This window comes from Monopterus albus, unplaced genomic scaffold, assembly GCF_001952655.1.
Source record: "Monopterus albus unplaced genomic scaffold, M_albus_1.0 scaffold238.1, whole genome shotgun sequence".
NCBI classification, from domain to species: Eukaryota; Metazoa; Chordata; class Actinopteri; order Synbranchiformes; family Synbranchidae; genus Monopterus; species Monopterus albus.
The window spans coordinates 275,216-293,925 of NW_018128118.1; the positions used below are offsets into that span (position 1 = coordinate 275,216).

At 42.2% G+C, this 18,710-nt stretch overlaps 1 protein-coding gene across 1 annotated transcript in view; it reads left to right on the plus strand.

Moving 5' to 3' along the window:
- Window positions 1-18,057, plus strand: part of serpinh2 (serine (or cysteine) peptidase inhibitor, clade H, member 2) — a gene marked incomplete at its 5' end in the record, with an annotated part of 106,896 nt that extends 88,839 nt beyond the window's left edge. The window contains 4 exons of the mRNA XM_020620487.1: window positions 1,304-1,900; window positions 6,852-6,944; window positions 7,454-7,686; window positions 17,448-18,057. Coding sequence (XP_020476143.1) covers window positions 1,304-1,900; window positions 6,852-6,944; window positions 7,454-7,686; window positions 17,448-17,753 — 1,229 coding nt within the window. The remainder of the gene's footprint in view (window positions 1-1,303; window positions 1,901-6,851; window positions 6,945-7,453; window positions 7,687-17,447) is intronic.
- Between the last annotated feature and the right edge of the window lie 653 nt (window positions 18,058-18,710).

The following is an 18,710-nucleotide window of genomic DNA, read 5'->3' on the forward strand; positions in this document are numbered from 1 at the left end:
GATTTTTGTTACTTTATACCGTGGCCAACATTACATAAACATGATATAGGCTATAGCCCTGCAGGGACCTTGTAATATTTAATTATGGTTTTGTAAAGCATACATGTATTATGTCTGTCCAAAGCAGTGGGACACGGATAATACAGCAGTTTTAAAGCGGGGTTTCTCCAGTGGATTTTACATATATAAATAGCCTACATGTAAATATACATGTGGCCTATTTGATAGCTTTTATATACTTTATAGCTGCAGACATAGCAGTGATATCTGCTCTATAGCGGGACTGTAATGCTTTAGTTAATCATGGGGCGATTACTGTGAAAACGGGATGGTTCGTATGATATATTTTTAAATAGTTTTAGTAATTAACCTGCATTAAACTAGGGGTTATATGAGTATTTAGGGTTTATTTATTGGGTGAATCAGATTATCTATCACTTTGTCGCCGTTTCTCACAAGCAGCGTCGCGGCTGCTTCTCTGGGAAGTTTGGAAGTTTCGGGAGAACCAAAGTTTGTGGATGAAGTTGAGGGGAGAACTTCCTCCGCGCAGTGCCACGTCCGAGCGCAGTCCCAACGCCACTTCCTCCGGAGCGCATAGGTACAAGGACAGCGGCGGAGCAGAGGAATAAACTCGATTTAATCAACGGGTAAAGTTGAACAAACGACTTTTCCTTCTTTCTTGTTCGCCGAGCGGTCTTAAAAAAAAATCCAGAGCGCGTAGGCAGAGCTAGACAGCAGATGTTTCCAGTCACTCCTGTCACCGGCTCAGTAAAATCAATAAGCCGGGTTGTTTGTGAGGCAGGGTAGGAAAACGTGTATTTTATTCTTTCCTTTTCATCCTCTTGTTCAGCCCTAGACTAAAAAAAGCTTCCTTTGAAACTTAATCAAAGTTAATTGTCACACTCCGGATTTTGTGTTGCGGGTGAGATAATAACCATGTTGCCAAGTGGAGAGGAATTTACAAAATCAAGTTTACTGCTGGGGCTCTGTGGGAGAAGGGGCTGCTGTCTGTACAAGTGGGAGTTTTACAGCCCAGAGGGGACCATATTGTTTTATCTCAAAATAAGAACAGTGTAATAACAGCTGCACAGTTAAAAATCACTCCGAATATCTGCACAGCAGTATGCTCTTTGTGTTAGAAATGAGAGGAATGCAATGTCTTCCTTCCACTTATTGTCATACACACTGTTTTTTTTTTTTTGTTTGTTTTTTTGTGCAACCAAATCTCACTCCCCTCCTGTGCTTTCCTCCAGACCTGCCATGCTGCCCACACTCCCTGTCTATCTCCTCATTTTTTTGCCAGCTCTGCTGGTGCAGGGCAGCAAGATCAGTACATCCAAGAAGAGCCCTGCTGCCCCAGCCAGCCCTCCACCTCGCCCTCCTCCTCCTCTTCTGGATGACCTTACCTGGAATCTGGGTCTCCGTCTGCACCAAGTCCTCCGTTCTGAGTCGGGCTCAGTAAACACCCTGTTCTCCCCTCTACTTGTGGCCTCCTCACTTGGAGCTCTTGGTGGGGGTTCTGCAGGCACCACTGCCAGCCAGGTTCAAGACCTCCTCAAGACCTCGTCCTCCTCCAAGGCTGGATCTCAGGTCAGGGAGCATCTGGCCAAGGCGTTGAAAAGCTTTACTGAAGCTAACGGGACCAGCTTTCACCTGCACACATCCTCAGCTTTGTTTTCAAAGCAAGCTCCTCCAGTGAGCCAGGCCTTTGTGAAGGACAGCCAGGCCAACTTCAGGCTGCAGCACAAGCCACTGGAGAAAGGAGACTCTAAGGCCGACCTGAAACAGCTCCATGGCTGGGCTAAAGCTGGCCTTGGTGGATGGGAAGGAGCTCCTCTGGGAACAGAAATCCAGACTAAGGCTGGAGCACTGATACTGGCCAGTGCTCTGCGATTAAAAGGTTAGTAGACACAGTGCACAGGTGATAGACTAGTCGTTTACAAGTGGGGTTGTCTAGACTTATTTCATCATGCTCCTAGTGATCAACCAGTATGGGTTTTTCAATTGCCATTGTGGATCTTTAAAGAGTGTGGAGCCCAGTGGCTGATATATAATGATGTTTTTTTTTCCATCAAATAAAATACAACAATTTAATAATAGAGACACAAATTACCTCAACTTAAAGGATCATTTAACATGAATGAATTCTGAAAATAAATGAATTATTTCAAGTATTTGAAAATTAAAAGATGAGCACTGTCTCTGCTTGCTACATTGTGTACTCCTAATTAATATTTAAACATTTAAAAAATGGAATCAAGTAATCAAAAATCTAAACTGTTTTTAAAAAATGGTTTAGCAGATGCATTTGCTTTCTGCAGATGCATCTGCAGACATTTTTTGTTAATCAGCCTCACAAGTGCAGACATCGGTCAATACAGATTATTTAAAAATGCCAAACATAGGCCTGGTTAATAAACCAGCTGATTAATCAGTCTATCATTAATCGTAACTTTGGTCTGTGGTCACAAAATCTTGGAAAATGTCATTTTTGATATGGGATGTCATAAAGTAGTATGCAAACATATCATTTATTAGTGTGTCTTAAATGGCAGTGACTCTAAATGAAGCCACCCTATAGCCAATGGGTTATTTTGTTATGGTGAGAATCCAGTGGCATAACTGGTTTAATATAGACACATAACATAGTGGCTTGGCTGCACTGAGAGATGCTGAAGAAGTCTGGTGTGCTTTGGAGTTATGCCATGTCTCTGTACAGGAGTTGTTTACTGCATTGGATGAGAAGTCTTAGAATATTAATATTCTAAAACTAGTACTGTTTTCAGTGTTCAGACAGCACTGCTGACTACACTGTGTGTGCCAGGCAGCCAGCATGCCCACCTGCATGCAGTGCACTTGTCTGTATGTGTGCCTGTGTGTGCGCGCGTGCGGCGGACTCCAGCTGGTGGACACAGCAGATAAAGGATGATTCTGGGGTCTATCACCGAGAGCTTATTCATCTTCCATTGGTGGGTGATGTGTCATCTTAAATAATTGAGTAACAAGTGTCCACACTCTCTCCCTCTGTGTCATGCCCAACATCTGTGCTTGGAGCGCTCCAAGTCTGCGGCAGCACAGCTTGGCTCAGATCTGTTCTTTGTGACAGGCTGCAGGGGTGGAAACTAGTCAATGTTTCGATACAAATCCAGTCAGTTAGAAGCCCCATCTGTGATTTAACAGTCACATGCCAAAAACATAGCCGTCTAATTTTTATCTGAAGTCTGTCGTTAAAGGTTAAAGAGTTAGATTAATTTGACTTTTATTAGGCTGTTAAAGGTTGCCAGTGTTTGTACAAGTGGATAATAGTTCAGCACGAGTCCCAGAAATAGCGAATATCTTATTTCCCATTTGTATGGTAACTTTTCAGGATTATAATCTCCCATTTTTTTCTTTCTCACAGCACAAACAACATTTGCTTGCTGATGTTGAATCTCATTTTGTTCGCAGTCTCCACAGAAGATGATGATGTTCTATTTCACTTTTTCTTTTGTCCTCTCTGTTTTTGTGCTTTTGTCATTCTTTTTACGTGTCTTATCCACCCCCATCTCCTCTTTCTCCTTTCCTCATGTCTCCTGTTCACGTCCTTATCTGTGTCCATCTTCCTCCATTTCTCCCGTTTCCTCGTACAGGTATTCTTTTTATTAAGTGCAAAGAAGGCAAGGCTGCTGAAGTGAAAACAGGTCGCTGGCAGATAGACAAGTGTCCGAAAATAGCATTCCTTGACAGTTTATATATTGATAAGCAATTTAATTACGTTTCTTTGATTGTTTGGCTTCATTATAAAATTAGTTTTTCTGTGAAATGACCTTCAATGGTCAATTCATTCATTTTGTGGAGGAAATATACAAATTAGATTATACGGCAGATTGCAGCACACTAATTAGATTACAGAAAATTGGATTTCGTTAGTTTTGATTCATAATTTAAAAGTGGTCAATACTTTGCTTCTTTCTTTCACTATCCGCCACTGGTTTGTCAATTGTAATTTGTTTTTGATTTCAGGGTCTCAAGGCAGTTTGTAGTGTGTGTGATAACATAACGGCTTCAGAGCTGGTGCTGGATAAAGGGGATATTTGTTTCTTTTTCACTTTGATTCCCTTTAAGTTAATCATTGAAGGAGAGAATTAAAACAACTCGGCTGTCCCTCCTTCCCTGGGCTGAACACAGCATTCACAGAAAGGAAAGGTCAGGGATAATTAGTAGTGGAACATGTATAAAGTACAGACATGGACTGCAGAGAAGGATCAGTGTGTAGAGGGATTTCTCAGTGGGAAGTGGACAAGGAGACACAGAGTAAAAGATGGGAAACTGAGAAAAATAAAGCGAGAGAGGGTGGCCTGCTGAGAGAGGAAAGCAGACTGACAGACATAGTGGAGCGATGTAAAAAGCCTACCTTGGGAGTTCCAGTCTACACTGGTTAATTAATTCAGACTTTGGTTTAGACAAACAAACACAGGAAGAAGAAAATAAGATTACTGCTTTTTTTCCCCAACAGAGTACACAACATAATGCAACAGCATGAAGAACTAGGAGAGGGGAAAAAAAGGGTGAGAGTAAACAACAAGTCTCCACATTTTTAACTTCTAATAATAGCTTCTGAAATACCATAACTACTTGTAATCAAAAGTAGAAGGGGAGGAGAGGGAGCCGGTCGGTCTCATTGATTCTCCTCTGGTTTTTGTCTGAAGTTTACAGTGTGAATTGATAGGTCTGTGAGTGATTGGATTTCTTAGCTGTGCAGTTGTCTCTGTGTTTATCATCAATAGATGGTAATGGATTCAGATTTCAGGTGATCTCTCTGCTGCAGTGCTCTATTATAAAAGAAAAGAATGCAGTGCAAACCTGAAGCAGGCCTGCTCCTCTAAGCCCACAGAGCCACACAGAGAGATCAACAGTATGCTGTGCAGACCGATGAGGTCATTAGTTTAATCCCTGGTTGATATGACTTCATATTATTTACACATATGTACAGACTGTGGAGAAATTGTTCATCGTTATGACATTATTTAAACAACATGCCTGCCACTTCAGCTAGCTTGCAGCCAGTTGTTTTTTTAACCCCAGCGGGATCATGTTTCTCTCTCTGATGTTTGAGGCAGCAGTGTGAGTGGCTTTGACTTGTGCCAGCATGCCTGAAACAGAGAATCACTTCATTTTGCTGTAACTTGTGATTGGCTGACGTCCAATTGACACTGGGTGGCTTTTGGGAAAGCTACCCCTTGTGCTGAAAGCCCTAGTTGGTTAATTGATCAACAGAAAAATGATCAAAGTTGAATCAGAGGCACCAATTTTACAAACTGACTTAAGTTTACTTGTCATATAGAGGATCCCCTGACTTTTTATCTAGTGCCGCTGTGAGGTTAACATTTTAGTTTTTAAGTGATATGAAATATGGGACAAGTGTCCATGGTGCCCAGAGGATGACCCTTAGTGACTTTGCTGATCTCCTGACCTTTCCTTCACTGCCAGCAGGTCAAAGTTTTCCTTTGTCGAGTGAAATAGCTCAACATCCACCAGATGTGTTGGCACAATATTTTGTACAGACACTTGTGAATTCCAGACAATGTACAATATCTTAAAAACTGGTGATTCCTTGACTTTTGTGATGCCACCACCCAAAGGTTATGGTTTTCAGTGCCATATTTTGTCAATTATTTAATGGATTAACATAAAACGTGGTACTCATATTGATGTCCCCTTCAGGATAATTTGCAAATTGTAACCCTTAGCCTTTCATCTACTGCCATCACTGGGTCAAAAGTTCAATTTGTCTAGTTCTTTGGTTTTTTACAAAATACCTGCAAACCTAATGACATTCTAATCAGCCTTAATTGTACTTTTTTGTCATGCTAATTGGAAAATATCGGCAGACATGCCGGCGCACTAAAATAAGGTTCTGAATATTGTAAATATTATTCATTATATACAGGTTGTTGGTATCGTCTTTGTCATGATGTTAGTATTTAGCTGAAAGCTCTGCTGTGCCACTTAATACTTTATTTTGTTAGAAAAATGATCTTGTGAGTGAGTTTTCGAGACTTGTAGAAACTGAATTGCTTCTGTATAGAAGTACTAGAACATAAGTGCACCTGATTTGTTGAGCTTTATGTCACATCTAAGATGATAATTCATTGTTGTTACATTGTAGATAAGTCAGAAAACAAGGAAAAGCATCCCATCGGCTCTTTAAGATGAAGCCAACCAATTGGCCCCTAAATGTTCATCAGAGCAAATGTGGCATTTTATATTTTTGTCCTCCTTCCAACATAGCATTGTGCCATGTGTGCGCTGAACTTTCCGAATGATTAATCAATAATAAAAATCCTAATTTGTTATAGCTGTAGCCAGCCCCAGGTATAATCCGTAAAAGAGTGACATAAGTACAGCTAATAATCTGTCAACCTCCTGACTCCCTCTATGTCCTCCCCCCCCCCCTCCTCATTGAACGGGCCAGCAGCTTTGGGAATGTGTTCTGAGGTTATTACAACAGTAATTCCACTACACTCAGTCCCTCCTAAATTGACAGCTGTCATGGGGTTAGCAGGGCCAAGTGGGATGTGGTGAACACGGAATGGGGATTAAGGACCTCATAACTGCCTCTGATATGGTACTCCAACTCCATAGCTTTGAGAAGGGCAGGACCTCTTTTTTTAATAGGGCAATACATATCGATGATTCATGAGGTGTGTCAGCCAGTGTCACTGTGTATGATGTCTATATGTGTTTTGCTGTTTATCGGAGTGGCCACCTTTTCCCCTCTTTCAGTCATTCAGTATTTTCTTACAACCTATCAGTATCATGCACTATTCAAAATGGCTCTGTCCTCTGTGTTTGTTTGGCTGTGTGTTCAGGTCTGTGGGGGAGAGAGTTTAGTGAGGAGTTCACAGATTGCCGTACCTTCCTGGGGAAGACGTACACTAAAGTGGTGATGATGCACAGAGCAGGTAAAACACAGTCTGTTGCTGCTGTACTCCTGCCAGCAAATAAGTGAGCTCTAAAATGGCTTGAACATCTGCAAAGTCCAATCTGCTTCTCTGCCATTTATCACTGTGTATAGTACCTTATGATTTATTTAATATGACTGTCATATTGTATGTAATGTGTTATCTTAAAACAACAATAAGGCAAATGAATTTTGCTGTGACAGCAGTAAAAAAAATGTTGGAGATGCTATTTAATGTCATATGCCATTTTCCGTTTATGGAAAAATGATCTTTCCTGTCTAAGGCTGTATTCACATTACATCTGACTGGATTTGATCCAGCTCTGTAGTGTTTTCTCCCTCAGTTCAGGTAATTTAGTCGGGTGCAGTGACAGAGCTGAAAAGTCTGAACAATCTTCCAAAAGAACTGCTGCTCTGTAGAAAAATTGTTACATTCTGGCAAAGGCTTTCAGTGTCTCCTTGATCCTCTGATCTCACCTGAACTCTGTGCCTGCCTCCTCCTGCCTCCAGGTTTGTACCGTCACCACGAAGATATGGAAAACATGGTGCAGGTTCTGGAGGCACCTTTGTGGGGAGACAAGGCCAGCCTGGTGCTCCTGCTGCCCTTCCACGTGGGGAATCTGGCTCGGCTGGACAAGCTGCTGACCCTGGAGCTGCTGTCTAAGTGGTTGGAGAGCACCAGGGTTACCAGTGTGGCTATCTCGCTGCCCATGGCGAACATAAGCAGCACACTCAGTTTGCAGGTTAGTACAACAGTCTCATTTTATTGAGAATAAACGGACAGGATGTGTGATCATACAGATCTGAAAGGTTCTGTGTATGTTCTGAAAAGTGGAGGCTACACTTCATTTGAATTATTTTGGCAAACAGATGTTATTACCTGTCCAAAAATGACAGAAGGAGGGAGACTGCTTACCAAAAACTAAAAGGCAGCAGCACATATAGTATTAAATATTATGGGGGATCAGCTTAGCGTAGCACTTGTAGAAATACTGACTGTTAGTTGTAAGATAGTTTTTGACAGTGTTGATCAGTGCTGTGGTGTTTGTGTTCCCCACCATTCATATTCCTTATTCTGCCTCTTTACAGTGGTGTGTGTCACGGCTTGAATGCATTTTGTTTTGAAGCTAAAACGGGTTTAAGTCACTTGTACTAGGGTACGTATTTGTGACTGGAGTTGGAGTGGAATAAACATAAAAACAAAAAAGGTAATAAAATAGAATAATCTTGACCTTATCCTGCATCAATTATCAACTGAGGATTTCTTCAGTAATGGTAAATATCTTGCTCCATGATACTCTCCAGTTCTGTATAAATTGCATTGATGTTTTTGTTTCCATAAACTGTTTAGTCTCTTATTGTTCAGGCTAATGCATTCTGGCAGGCAGACTGTTGTCTCTCATGTTGGCTATTTTGGAATGCCTGGATAAAATACATGGCTGTCTTAGACATCCTGTTCCTCACCTGATGTGCTGATAAACTCACTGAGGAAGATCTGAGGGCCTTTAGTGGCTTTCTTTATGTCAGCGTCTGACACTGGTCCATTATACTGGCAAGCATGATGCTCCATCCCTGACAGATGCCCAGTGTTTTCTACAGGTGTTTCTGTGGGAGTTTCACTGGCTGATCGTTCACCTTTTGATCCTTGTTTCCTGTATTTGTACTTACAGAGGCACAGAGGACTGAGGTGATGTGTGTATGCAGTACGATAAATGTGTAGCTGAGAAGCTTTTGCTCAGCTTTTTAATATTGCAGTGAAATTTGTCAGAGTTGACCCCTGCATGCAGCCACAGTTGTAGCTTCTCTTTTAGTTTCTAGTATCCACACATTGTTCGCTTCACCGAATATGCTTTCTCACACCTCCAAGTGATACAGTCATCATTCTCATCATTTCCTTGTCTTCTTTGTTCTCTTCTTTGTTTTTTCAGTATCTCTTCTTTGTTCTGTCTGGTCCACTTCTTCTTCCTGACTTGCACCCTGCATGTGCTTCACCTTGAAGAACAATTTTTTTTCTCTGTTAATCTCTTTCCTCTTCCTCCTCACTTGGTTCAGTTGCCTCATCTCCCTCTGTCCTTTCCTCCATGTTGTGCTGTTTCTTGCTTGTCATTTATTCCTCCCTAAATTATTCACATGTGACTTCTATTTCCTGCCTATTTATTATTTCTTCTGTCTCCTTAGTGCTCTTAGTGAGTGAAGCAGTGGCCTAGCTTGCCCCTTCTGTCTCTAACTCAGGTGAGTTCAAACGTCACTTTCTTCTTTGAAGTGATAGGCAGCCGTATTGGACATTAACAGCCTTCAGCAGGGAATCATAATCTGGCTGTTAACAGGCTAAGACGGGCCTAAGGATGGCTGAGACCTGTAGCTCCTCAGTGGGCTTCTGATGCCTCCCACAGAACTCTCTTTGCAGGAGCACAGAGGCCATGCCACAGTCCAGCTGATAGTCTGGATCTCTGCGCCTGTTAACACCAGAGCTAGCGGATGGCTGATCTAGGTCAAGAGACTCTGAGGAGCACCAGGCAGACAGGCAGCAGCTTAGTAGTTGCTAATGCTAATGTGAGTGCAGAGGGTTGTTCAGATCCATTCAGGCCATACCGAAGGCTGTGTCGGGCTGCTGACTGGAAGGTTAGAGAATTGTCAAGCTGATAGAAGAGCAGCTATTTGACCAGGCCACAGGGTCTGTAGCACGGGCACGAGCACTGACAAGTTGCCAGGATCACACAGTCCTCCACACCTTAGAGAATTTTCTTTTTAAGTTTATTGTACTGACATTAGTTGCAGTTACAGATCTACAAGTTCATTTTTTCATTTGCAATTGCTAAACAATGTTCTTTGCATACTAGGGGTATCATGGTCAAGTTTTAGTATCTGACACATTGAAATAAAAGGTGTAGTCTACTAAATTTAGCCACCTTCTTTTACAAGATGCATGATCCATATGCTGGTGGTCCTGGTTTAAAGCTATTCTTTCATTTTGTGTTGTTGGAACTACAGAACACTGTGTATTGGTGTTTTTGAGTGGAGGTTCTTTCCTCACAAGTGACCTTTGGCAGAGTACATACAGTGGCTTGCAGAGAAGACACAAACCTAGCAACTGTCGAGTTTAATTTTGGTCCGTCATAAAGTTACTTATGGAGTTCTTGTAAATTGGCAACATCTAATATTACCTTCCAAGGGCGATGTTTGCCATTTAAACTGGCAGTGCCAGCTATAAATGGGAAGCTGCTACATGAATATTTTGTACCCTGCTCTTTGCTAATAAGAAAGCAAAAGGAGAAGAGATTGTGTTAACTTGTTCACTTGCATACAAAAGCAACATGCTCAGACTGAAGAGCCTGGCTGTCTTGGAATAAAATATATTGTCGGGAGCAGAACCCAGTAAAGAAAGACATTTAAGGCAACACTAATCATTTCAAATATTCTTAGATCACCACAGCACTGCTCGGGATAACGCTACCACTCTCTGTTACTCACCAGTAAGAGACAGACTTTAAAATGAATTCAGCAAATTTTCATTTTTGCATTATGATGATAGCTGGACTGCTTTTGCTGTATGTGGTTGTTCACCCTAAATAGTCTAGTGTGTTGACTGTACAGACAGACCAACTGTTAAGCTACAGTAGTAGTAAATAGTTAGCAGTGTTGTTGTCTGTGTCTATGGATGTAAAGGTGACAGCTCAGACTGCTCTCAGAACTCACTAGAAACTCCGACAATCATTTCAACTCCTAAATTTTCCCTTCGGTTTCATTTTGCCTTTGTATGATTAAGTAAATCTTTCAGCACACATTTTTTACTCAATTTGTAACATTTTCAACTTTTATGGATTCATCTTAACCTCACTTTAGAACAGAATCTCCACTGACTTTGTATTCTCACTCCACCTCTAAAATTTTGCATTGAGTATGAACACATGTTTAGAGTCAAAGAGATGGTACAGCAGTTGTGGGTTAGTGAGAACGATGTCATAAAAGAAAGAGAAAGAGGTTTTCTGAGCTGAGGGCAGAGGGCATGCCAGTAAAACCCATTTCCCCAGGGCAGGTTGCACTGACTGGAACCTATTACCACATCTTCTTTAGTTGTACATTGTACTGTAACCTCATCATGGGCTGATGTAATCCACTTTTCCCTCTTTCTAGTTTGACAAACATCTCTGTAGAGTTGTGCTGCCATGTTATTCTGCTAGCCATGCCCTGAAGAACAAGCTTTCGACATTAACATTGTCAGAACACTCTGGGGAGGAGCCTGTGATCTAGAACTAAGACTTGAAATGATTCCTTTTGACACGGGTCTGACTTTGGGAAAAAGCAGATAACCTACTGTTGCACAAATCCTCTGTCTCTGCAAGAAGGTCTACTAGATAGAAGAAGAAAAAAAAACAAGTACTCATAAATAAGTAGAAGATCCTATACAATGATATCATTATGTACCCGAATAGCACTTGAATGTGTTTGGCTTCTGTTTTCACTGTCTTGTCATGAGTCTGTTTGCTCTGTCAGGAAGAAGCAGTGCAGTTGAAGAATCACTGTGAAAGAGCTGAAGCAAAAACCCTCAACCCTCTCTATAGTCTCATTTTGTCTGTTCAGCCACGCTGGCCAGTGACAGCCTGCCCTGTCGTCTCCGACCATAATTTTTCCACTTGGGTCAGACAAATAATTGCCTATCGCTGTGCTTTAATACTGTTTACCACTCTATCTGTCAGTGCCCAGAGTGGCCACGGACTCCTGAGTGGGCAGCTTTTGGACAAACAGAAGATCAGAGTAGTGTGTGTGTGTGTGTGTGTGTGTGTGTGTGTGTGTGTGTCCTCTGCGTGAGACAAATGATAAAAAACTAAATCTGCATCTCTTTGCCACATCCCAATGCACTCCTTCCTTCCCTCACCTCTGTCGTCTCTGTCATAGCGAGGATCTAATTCCTTTTTTGGAGGTCTCGCATGTGACTCTAATGCCCCATCACTCAGCAGCCACACCTTGGCTCTGCTGACCTAAATAGGAGTGACATTCAGGGGGCCAGTGAGCAGGAGAGGTGGTGAGGGTATACCAATGATTGCTTGGGGACCAAGTGGATAGAGTCACAGAAAACCATAAATAGCTGCAGAAATCTGCCTTTTTCTTCCTTTCCATCTCCCTGTTTGTGGTATTCTCCTCTGGTGAAGGGCAGACTGTGTCAGAGCAGAGACGGAGGACCCTCTTAACAAGCCAGGCTCAGAGGTCACCGACTAAACCACCCTCATCGCTCTCTCCCTCTGTTTCTGATTCAGTGCTGACCAGGCCACAGGCACATACACACTAATGACTGAGCTCAAGCCCCACTCTGACTGCATCTCCAGTCAGTGACTAAGACGTATGAGTGTGCACTGCAGAGCTCACTCAGTCATGTCTAATGAGGTCAAAAGGTCATCAAATATTTACAAGAGCACACTTTGCAGTACACAGTGTCGAGGGGCAGCTGTTTTAACAGTTAGCACAGCCCTGCATTATATGAATTAATCAGATGTGTTTCATGGCCATTAGTTAAATATCTCACTGACAGCTAAGGCTTCTTTTGTGCTAAAATGGCCTTGTGGAATAAAAAACGGTTCATGTGTACAGTGTATGAGAGTGTGTGAATGAGATACAGAAAGTGCATTGACTGTGCAAAAGAAAAAGTCCATGTAAATAAGATACAAATAGGAGTATTGCTGATGAGACTCAATAAATAGATGGAGAGGCTTTGAAGCCTCAAGAGAGCTGATGGTGAAAGAGAAAAAGGAGCCTTTTTAAAAGCTTGCATTGAACGCGTCTGTGAAATGGAGCTATGATGATGCCAGTGCTGCATATTGCATAGCTGGTGCCCACGCAGGGTGCTAAGGACAGTATTGAATTAGGCAGAACATATCTGTATTTACCTCTGCTGAGGAGGTTATGTTTTTGGTACCGTGTGTTTGTTTGCATGATAACAGACAAACGGCTGGATGGATCATCAACATACTTGTTACAGACATTGATGGGGACCATCCCTAAAAGTAGTTAGATTTTTTCCTCCTTCCTTTTATTCTTACATATCTTTACTTTGGGTGCTGTGTTTTTGGTACTGGATACCTAAATTTCCCACAGGATTAGTAAAGTATCTATCTACAGTATTTGCATGAGCAAATGTTGGGCCTTGGTGGAGGTACATGCAATCTCTGAGTGCTCTTGTTGTCTAATGTGGCAATGGCCTAAAAGAATCATTTGGTGGATGTTACTGGTGAGCCAGAAGGAACAGGAGGTGCAACCCATAGTCTTGTACAGATGGTGGGGCTGTGACAGTCGTGATATGCGCATCACAACAGCTGTAACTGGATCAAGCTGGGCCAAATTTATTACAAAGTGGGGCCAGCTGTTGTTTACAGTCAGAATATAAAATGAGATAGTATGTGCCATTTACATGTACAGTGAGTTTTCATTGAGTGTTTCTCACCAAAATGCACTGTGTGTAGCCTAACATATGAGCTGAATAGATTTTCTTCATGAAACATTTGCTAGGTACATTGTAATTGAAGTAGTTGAGCAGTATTTTTAAGGATGTCCCTTGTTCTCATTAAGATTATTTTAAAGTTTTAAAGCTGTTCTGCCTAATTTCTTTTCAGCCCCTAAAGAGTCTGGTGAGACTCAAACTGACACCAGAAACTACTCCTAACTGCTCCTTGCCCCTCGCATCACATCCTGTTTCCCAGCGACAAGCTAAACTACGGATGACTGGTTGCGACATATTGAGCCACATTAGCGTTAGCCGACTAACAAGTCAGAATCAGAATCAGCTTTATTGGCCAGGTGTGTTGGACACATGAGGAATTTGACTCTGGTACAGCCACTCTCAATGTGTACATACATATCAACAAGCAAAGGAATGTGTATTAGGAAAAGAGATAACAAATAAGAGTGAAGTACTTTTAAATAAAGACCTGTACATATATATCTATATGAAAGTCACTTTTGGCTTTTCCCGTTTAGGCGTCACCACAGCGAATCGTCACACTGATGACTCGCATGTTGACATTTGGCACCTGTTTTATGCCGGATGCCCTTCTTGACGCAACCCTGATTCAAACCTGGGCCGCAGTGGCAAGAGCGCTGCACCTTAACCACTAGCCTACCAGGGACGGCTGTACATATATGTCTATATAAAATATAAAGTGTAAATTACTCCTTTAAACACATTTGGTAGTTACCACTGGAATTTGGACCGTTGGCACCATATAGTTGGGGGAGTTGTTTTTTTATCTAAAAAAGTGGAGTAACTGTAAAATAAGAGCTAAAATAATGTTTCAATTAATCACTTAGCTATTTCAACAAAGAAATTAATATGCAACTATTTTGATAATTGATTAATCACTGAAATCATTGTTAAGAAAAAATGCCAAACTGTCTTCACTGCCAGCTTCTCAGTTGTTAGTTTTTATTTATTCATTTTTTTTATATGACTGAATTCTGAATATATTTGGACTTTGTTCTCAGAAAACAGCAGATTTGAAGGTATCATCTCAGGCTTTGGGAGACTGACGGGGGTTTTTCACTGTTTTATAACCTTTTAAAGTCTAAACTAATAGCTTTATATAAATTATCTGGTAGGCTAGTGGTTAAGGCGCAGCGCTCTTGCTGCTGCGCCCTGGGTTTTAATCAGGGTTGCGTCAGCAAGGGCATCCAGCATAAAACACATGCCAAATGTCAACATGCGAGTCGTCAGTGTGACGATTCGCTGTGGCGACCCCTAAAAAACGAGAAAAGCCGAAAGTGACTTTCTATTAAAATAATCATTGGATTAATAAATAATGATAATAATCTGTATTTGCAGCTCTAAGTAAACTATTGAAATGTACCATGAGAGTTACTATATAATCCAGTTCATCAGGTTTGCCTATCCACAGCATTCTGACTAGAGCCAGTCACCTCCAGCTCACTCTGAATGATTGTGGGAATTCAGGATATAAAAGTACTTGTGTCTCCATCCACAGTCTCATACAAATTTAGTGGTCGCCTTCAGTTTCTGGTGGTTTTCCTCTGTGGCGTGCAGTTTTAGTACAATCTCAGTTCTTGTGCGGTAGACGAGAAAAGAATATACTTCATTATACCCTTGGGGAGCTTTGTCTTGGCTCCGCTGCAGTTCCTAAAACAATGAAAGCAATATGCAATTCGCATACATAAAACATCACTAAAGGGAAAAAAAAAACTATAAAAAATAGTTACACACAACCAAGCAAGGCTTTATAGAGGTTGCAGGATAATATGGCTTAAATCATAATTTACTGTTTGTCCTCTTTACTCACTTATCCAGTATGTGCTGCATTTTGACTGTGATGACAAAACATCTCTTATTGTTGGTGGAAATAGATGTGGTGTGTATTCTTTCCTAGGATTAAATAATCTTAAAGGCAGCTTTTCTTTCCATTATCCATTATTAAGACTGCTTCTCTCTAACATAGCTGAGGTGGCTCCTCACAGACAGAGCTGTAACACGCCCTGACTGCCACACCTTTCCCCATAAACCCCCCCCCACAGGTACACCCAACAAGCTACTTAGTGGGCTCAACCATTGGGTTGAAATGATGTGATGCAGACTGCTGCACGCCTGAGGGTTGATTCCAGGCTACCTCAGGCTTGGTTAGACTGCACTGCTGTAGGCCAAGTAAGCACTGCACATACACACATGCAGAGGAAACCACCAGCTGACAATGCCTGTGGGTCTCACTCGCAGACAGATAGCTCGTTGATGCTGCTGCTGAAGCATCAGCAATCTGCCCAGTGCTGTTCCATCTAAGATTCATGCGGTGCCTCAGAGAGAAAGGGCAGCCAAAGAGCACCTCCCAGAGGTCTCTCTTCCCATATAATGCAGTGCCACACCTCTGCGGTGCACAAGGCCTCTGTAGGCACCTCTGACACCCATGGCCTGTTTCCCAGTGTGCTTCTACAGGGCCCCTTAATCTTTAAATACTTGATAGCTTAAAAGAAATTAACCAAGTGTTTTTGCCCTGACAAGCAGAGTAAGAGCTACAGAGGAGAGCTAGGTCATGTTGGGGTTGGTCGCTGCTATTTATATGCTTTGTGAATATACCTGCAACCCAACAGGCCAACAGAATGATGAAGGATGGAGATGAGTGGCACAGACAGAGACAAACAGCTGCTTTTCCTTGTGCACACATTTGTCTTCTACAATTTGATGAGTCTTAGGTCTGTCTCTCTTTCCTCGTTAGATAAGGAGTGACAAACTTCAAAATGATCGCCGATAGAGATTAAGAGTTTGAGAGAGTGATGCATACAGGTCTGTCAAAGAAAGAAGAAGGTTTAGGACGGCAGGAAAAGATTGAGTTAGGAGCAGAAATAGAGAGACAGTAGGATAGCGTAGAGGCGCACCGGGCAGATGAAAGATGAGGGTGCCAGACAAGTGGCAGAGCAGCAGAGGAAGACAGTGATGTAGTGTTAGTGAATGGAAGAAGAGAGGAAGAGTGGAGAAATAATGCATGAGGACAACAGAAGTGCATTAGAACAGGAGGTGGTGTTGGGTCTCTGTGTGGAGCAGGAGCTTGGCATCAAAACACTAGAATGGGAGTGTCACATGCTTTAAACTAGATTCCTTAGACTTTCATTTTTAGTCCATTATATGTGGTTTTAAGAACTAAGCAGAATTATACTGAGCTATAACAATGTGGTTTTGAAAGGAATGCCACAGTCAGTAAGGCAGCACCCACAGAGCATTTACATAGACAAAGCATTCAAATGTTCCAGGGTTCTCATCTGCCAGTAAAAGATATAAAAGTTTAATCAGCTAAAGTTTAAACAATGCTACAGTAGAAAACAATATGGCCACCCACTCATCTGTCTCTGCAACTTTTCTTCTAGCTGTGGCCTTCTCCACATCCGCACACGAGTCCACACACTCACTCCCACACATGCTCTCATCTGGCCCCTGGAGAAGCTTGTCACTGTGAGTGGCCCTCTGCCATGGGAGGATAAACTACCTGTCATGACAACGACTTTCTGTGGAATTCATATCAGAGGCAAAACAAAGGAGGTGCTGAGGTCACGGAGCATCACTCTTAAATTATTCATCCTCTGCTTCCTCCTTCTTCCGTCGCTTCTCTGCCTGTCGCCCACTTTGTCCTGCCAGCTCACAACAAGGGCAGCTGTCAGCATCATTCCCATCTCAGATTTTTGAGATGGAAAGTAAATAAATATGGTGAAAAACTCCTTCAAAAAAGTTCATGATTGACTGTTTACAAGGGTATGTTTACGTTAAGGTTTGGGAAGGGCAATGCACGTCTCCCACTTCTGAGTGATGTCAAAGCATCATGAAATTTTAAAAGGTGCCTTCCCTTCCACTAGTTGTTTGGTCTCTTTGGGTGCATAATTGATCAGTGTCCTGGCAGCTGCTTGTTTGAATACACTTGTAGGGTGTCTCTACTGAGGATGCCCTCAAGCATTGGAACAATTTAATTCAAAGCAGTCCATAAATTCCGTGGCTTTGTGTTTTGTTTTTTTGTCCCTATTGCAGAAACAGTTGTCTGCTCTGGGCCTGACCGATGCATGGGACCAGAAGGTGGCCGATTTCTCCGGTGTGTCAGACAAGAGCAAAGGGAAGCTTCATCTGGGTGGTGTCCTCCACTGGGCTTCCCTGGAGCTGGCTGCTCAAGCTGGGAAAGGAGATGCAGATCTAGAGGAGGAGAACATAGAAAAGCCCAAGCTGTTTTACGCAGATCACCCCTTCCTTATCTTTGTTAGAGACAACGTGACTGGAGCGCTGCTGCTGATGGGAGCTCTGGACCACGCAGAGGGAGAGGCCCTTCATGATGAACTGTAGCACCCTCCCAACTTCTGTCCCTTTTTCCTGACTTTTTGTTGTATGTCTCTTACAGTCTCCCTCTCATAAGAAGACACGCTGGTTTCTAAGTTGAGACATTGTCATTCACTGTGGCACACTGTCACATCAGACTACGCCTGGCTGTCATACATTGACATTGCATAGTCTCACGCTGACTGACAGGGACACTGCCATAGTCGACACTTACACAGTCTCACACACACACACACGGCGACACCTACATGGCATACATAAATGGAAATACTGTACATGACAATACTAAAGTTGACGGTTAAAGCAAAAACACTAACTTTGAGAGACTCCTTGCTTTTCCTCACATACACACACACACACACACACACATACACATACAAGGCCTCAATGATCAAGTGAACACAAAACAGAGTGACAAACAAGAGAGCACTGACAAACACTAACACTCTGACGAGCAGAAGTGGTTACACTGACACAACACTTACAACAGAAGCAACAAAGAACTAACGAACACAGGCTTGCAGAGAATCCTCCCTGTCAGGCAAACATCAGGACAGGTGAGTGTGCGCGTGTGTGTGTGCGTGTGTGTGTGTGTGGTGACCGACAGATCAAGGTTGCCCATCTTGGAGCAGGCAGGGGCCTATGGGTGGGTCCCCTGGGCCACATCAGATTGATCAGCCAAGTGCTTATTGATGAGGCAGCTTAATGCTAATAGCTCTAATGAGTCGTAATGCTTGTCAACAACACGGAGAAGATGGGGAGCCTTTTAATCTCTTAATACCATCAGGGATCAGTGGCACCGTCACTGCTGGAAACAAATTTAACTGATATATCTTAAATTGGTATTTATTGTAATATTTAGGGTTTTTTAAAGCATATATTCTAAATATAAGATTATGCAATTGCGGAACACTGATGTTTATTTAGGTCACAAATAGATCTATTTGATGTTAATGCTACTTC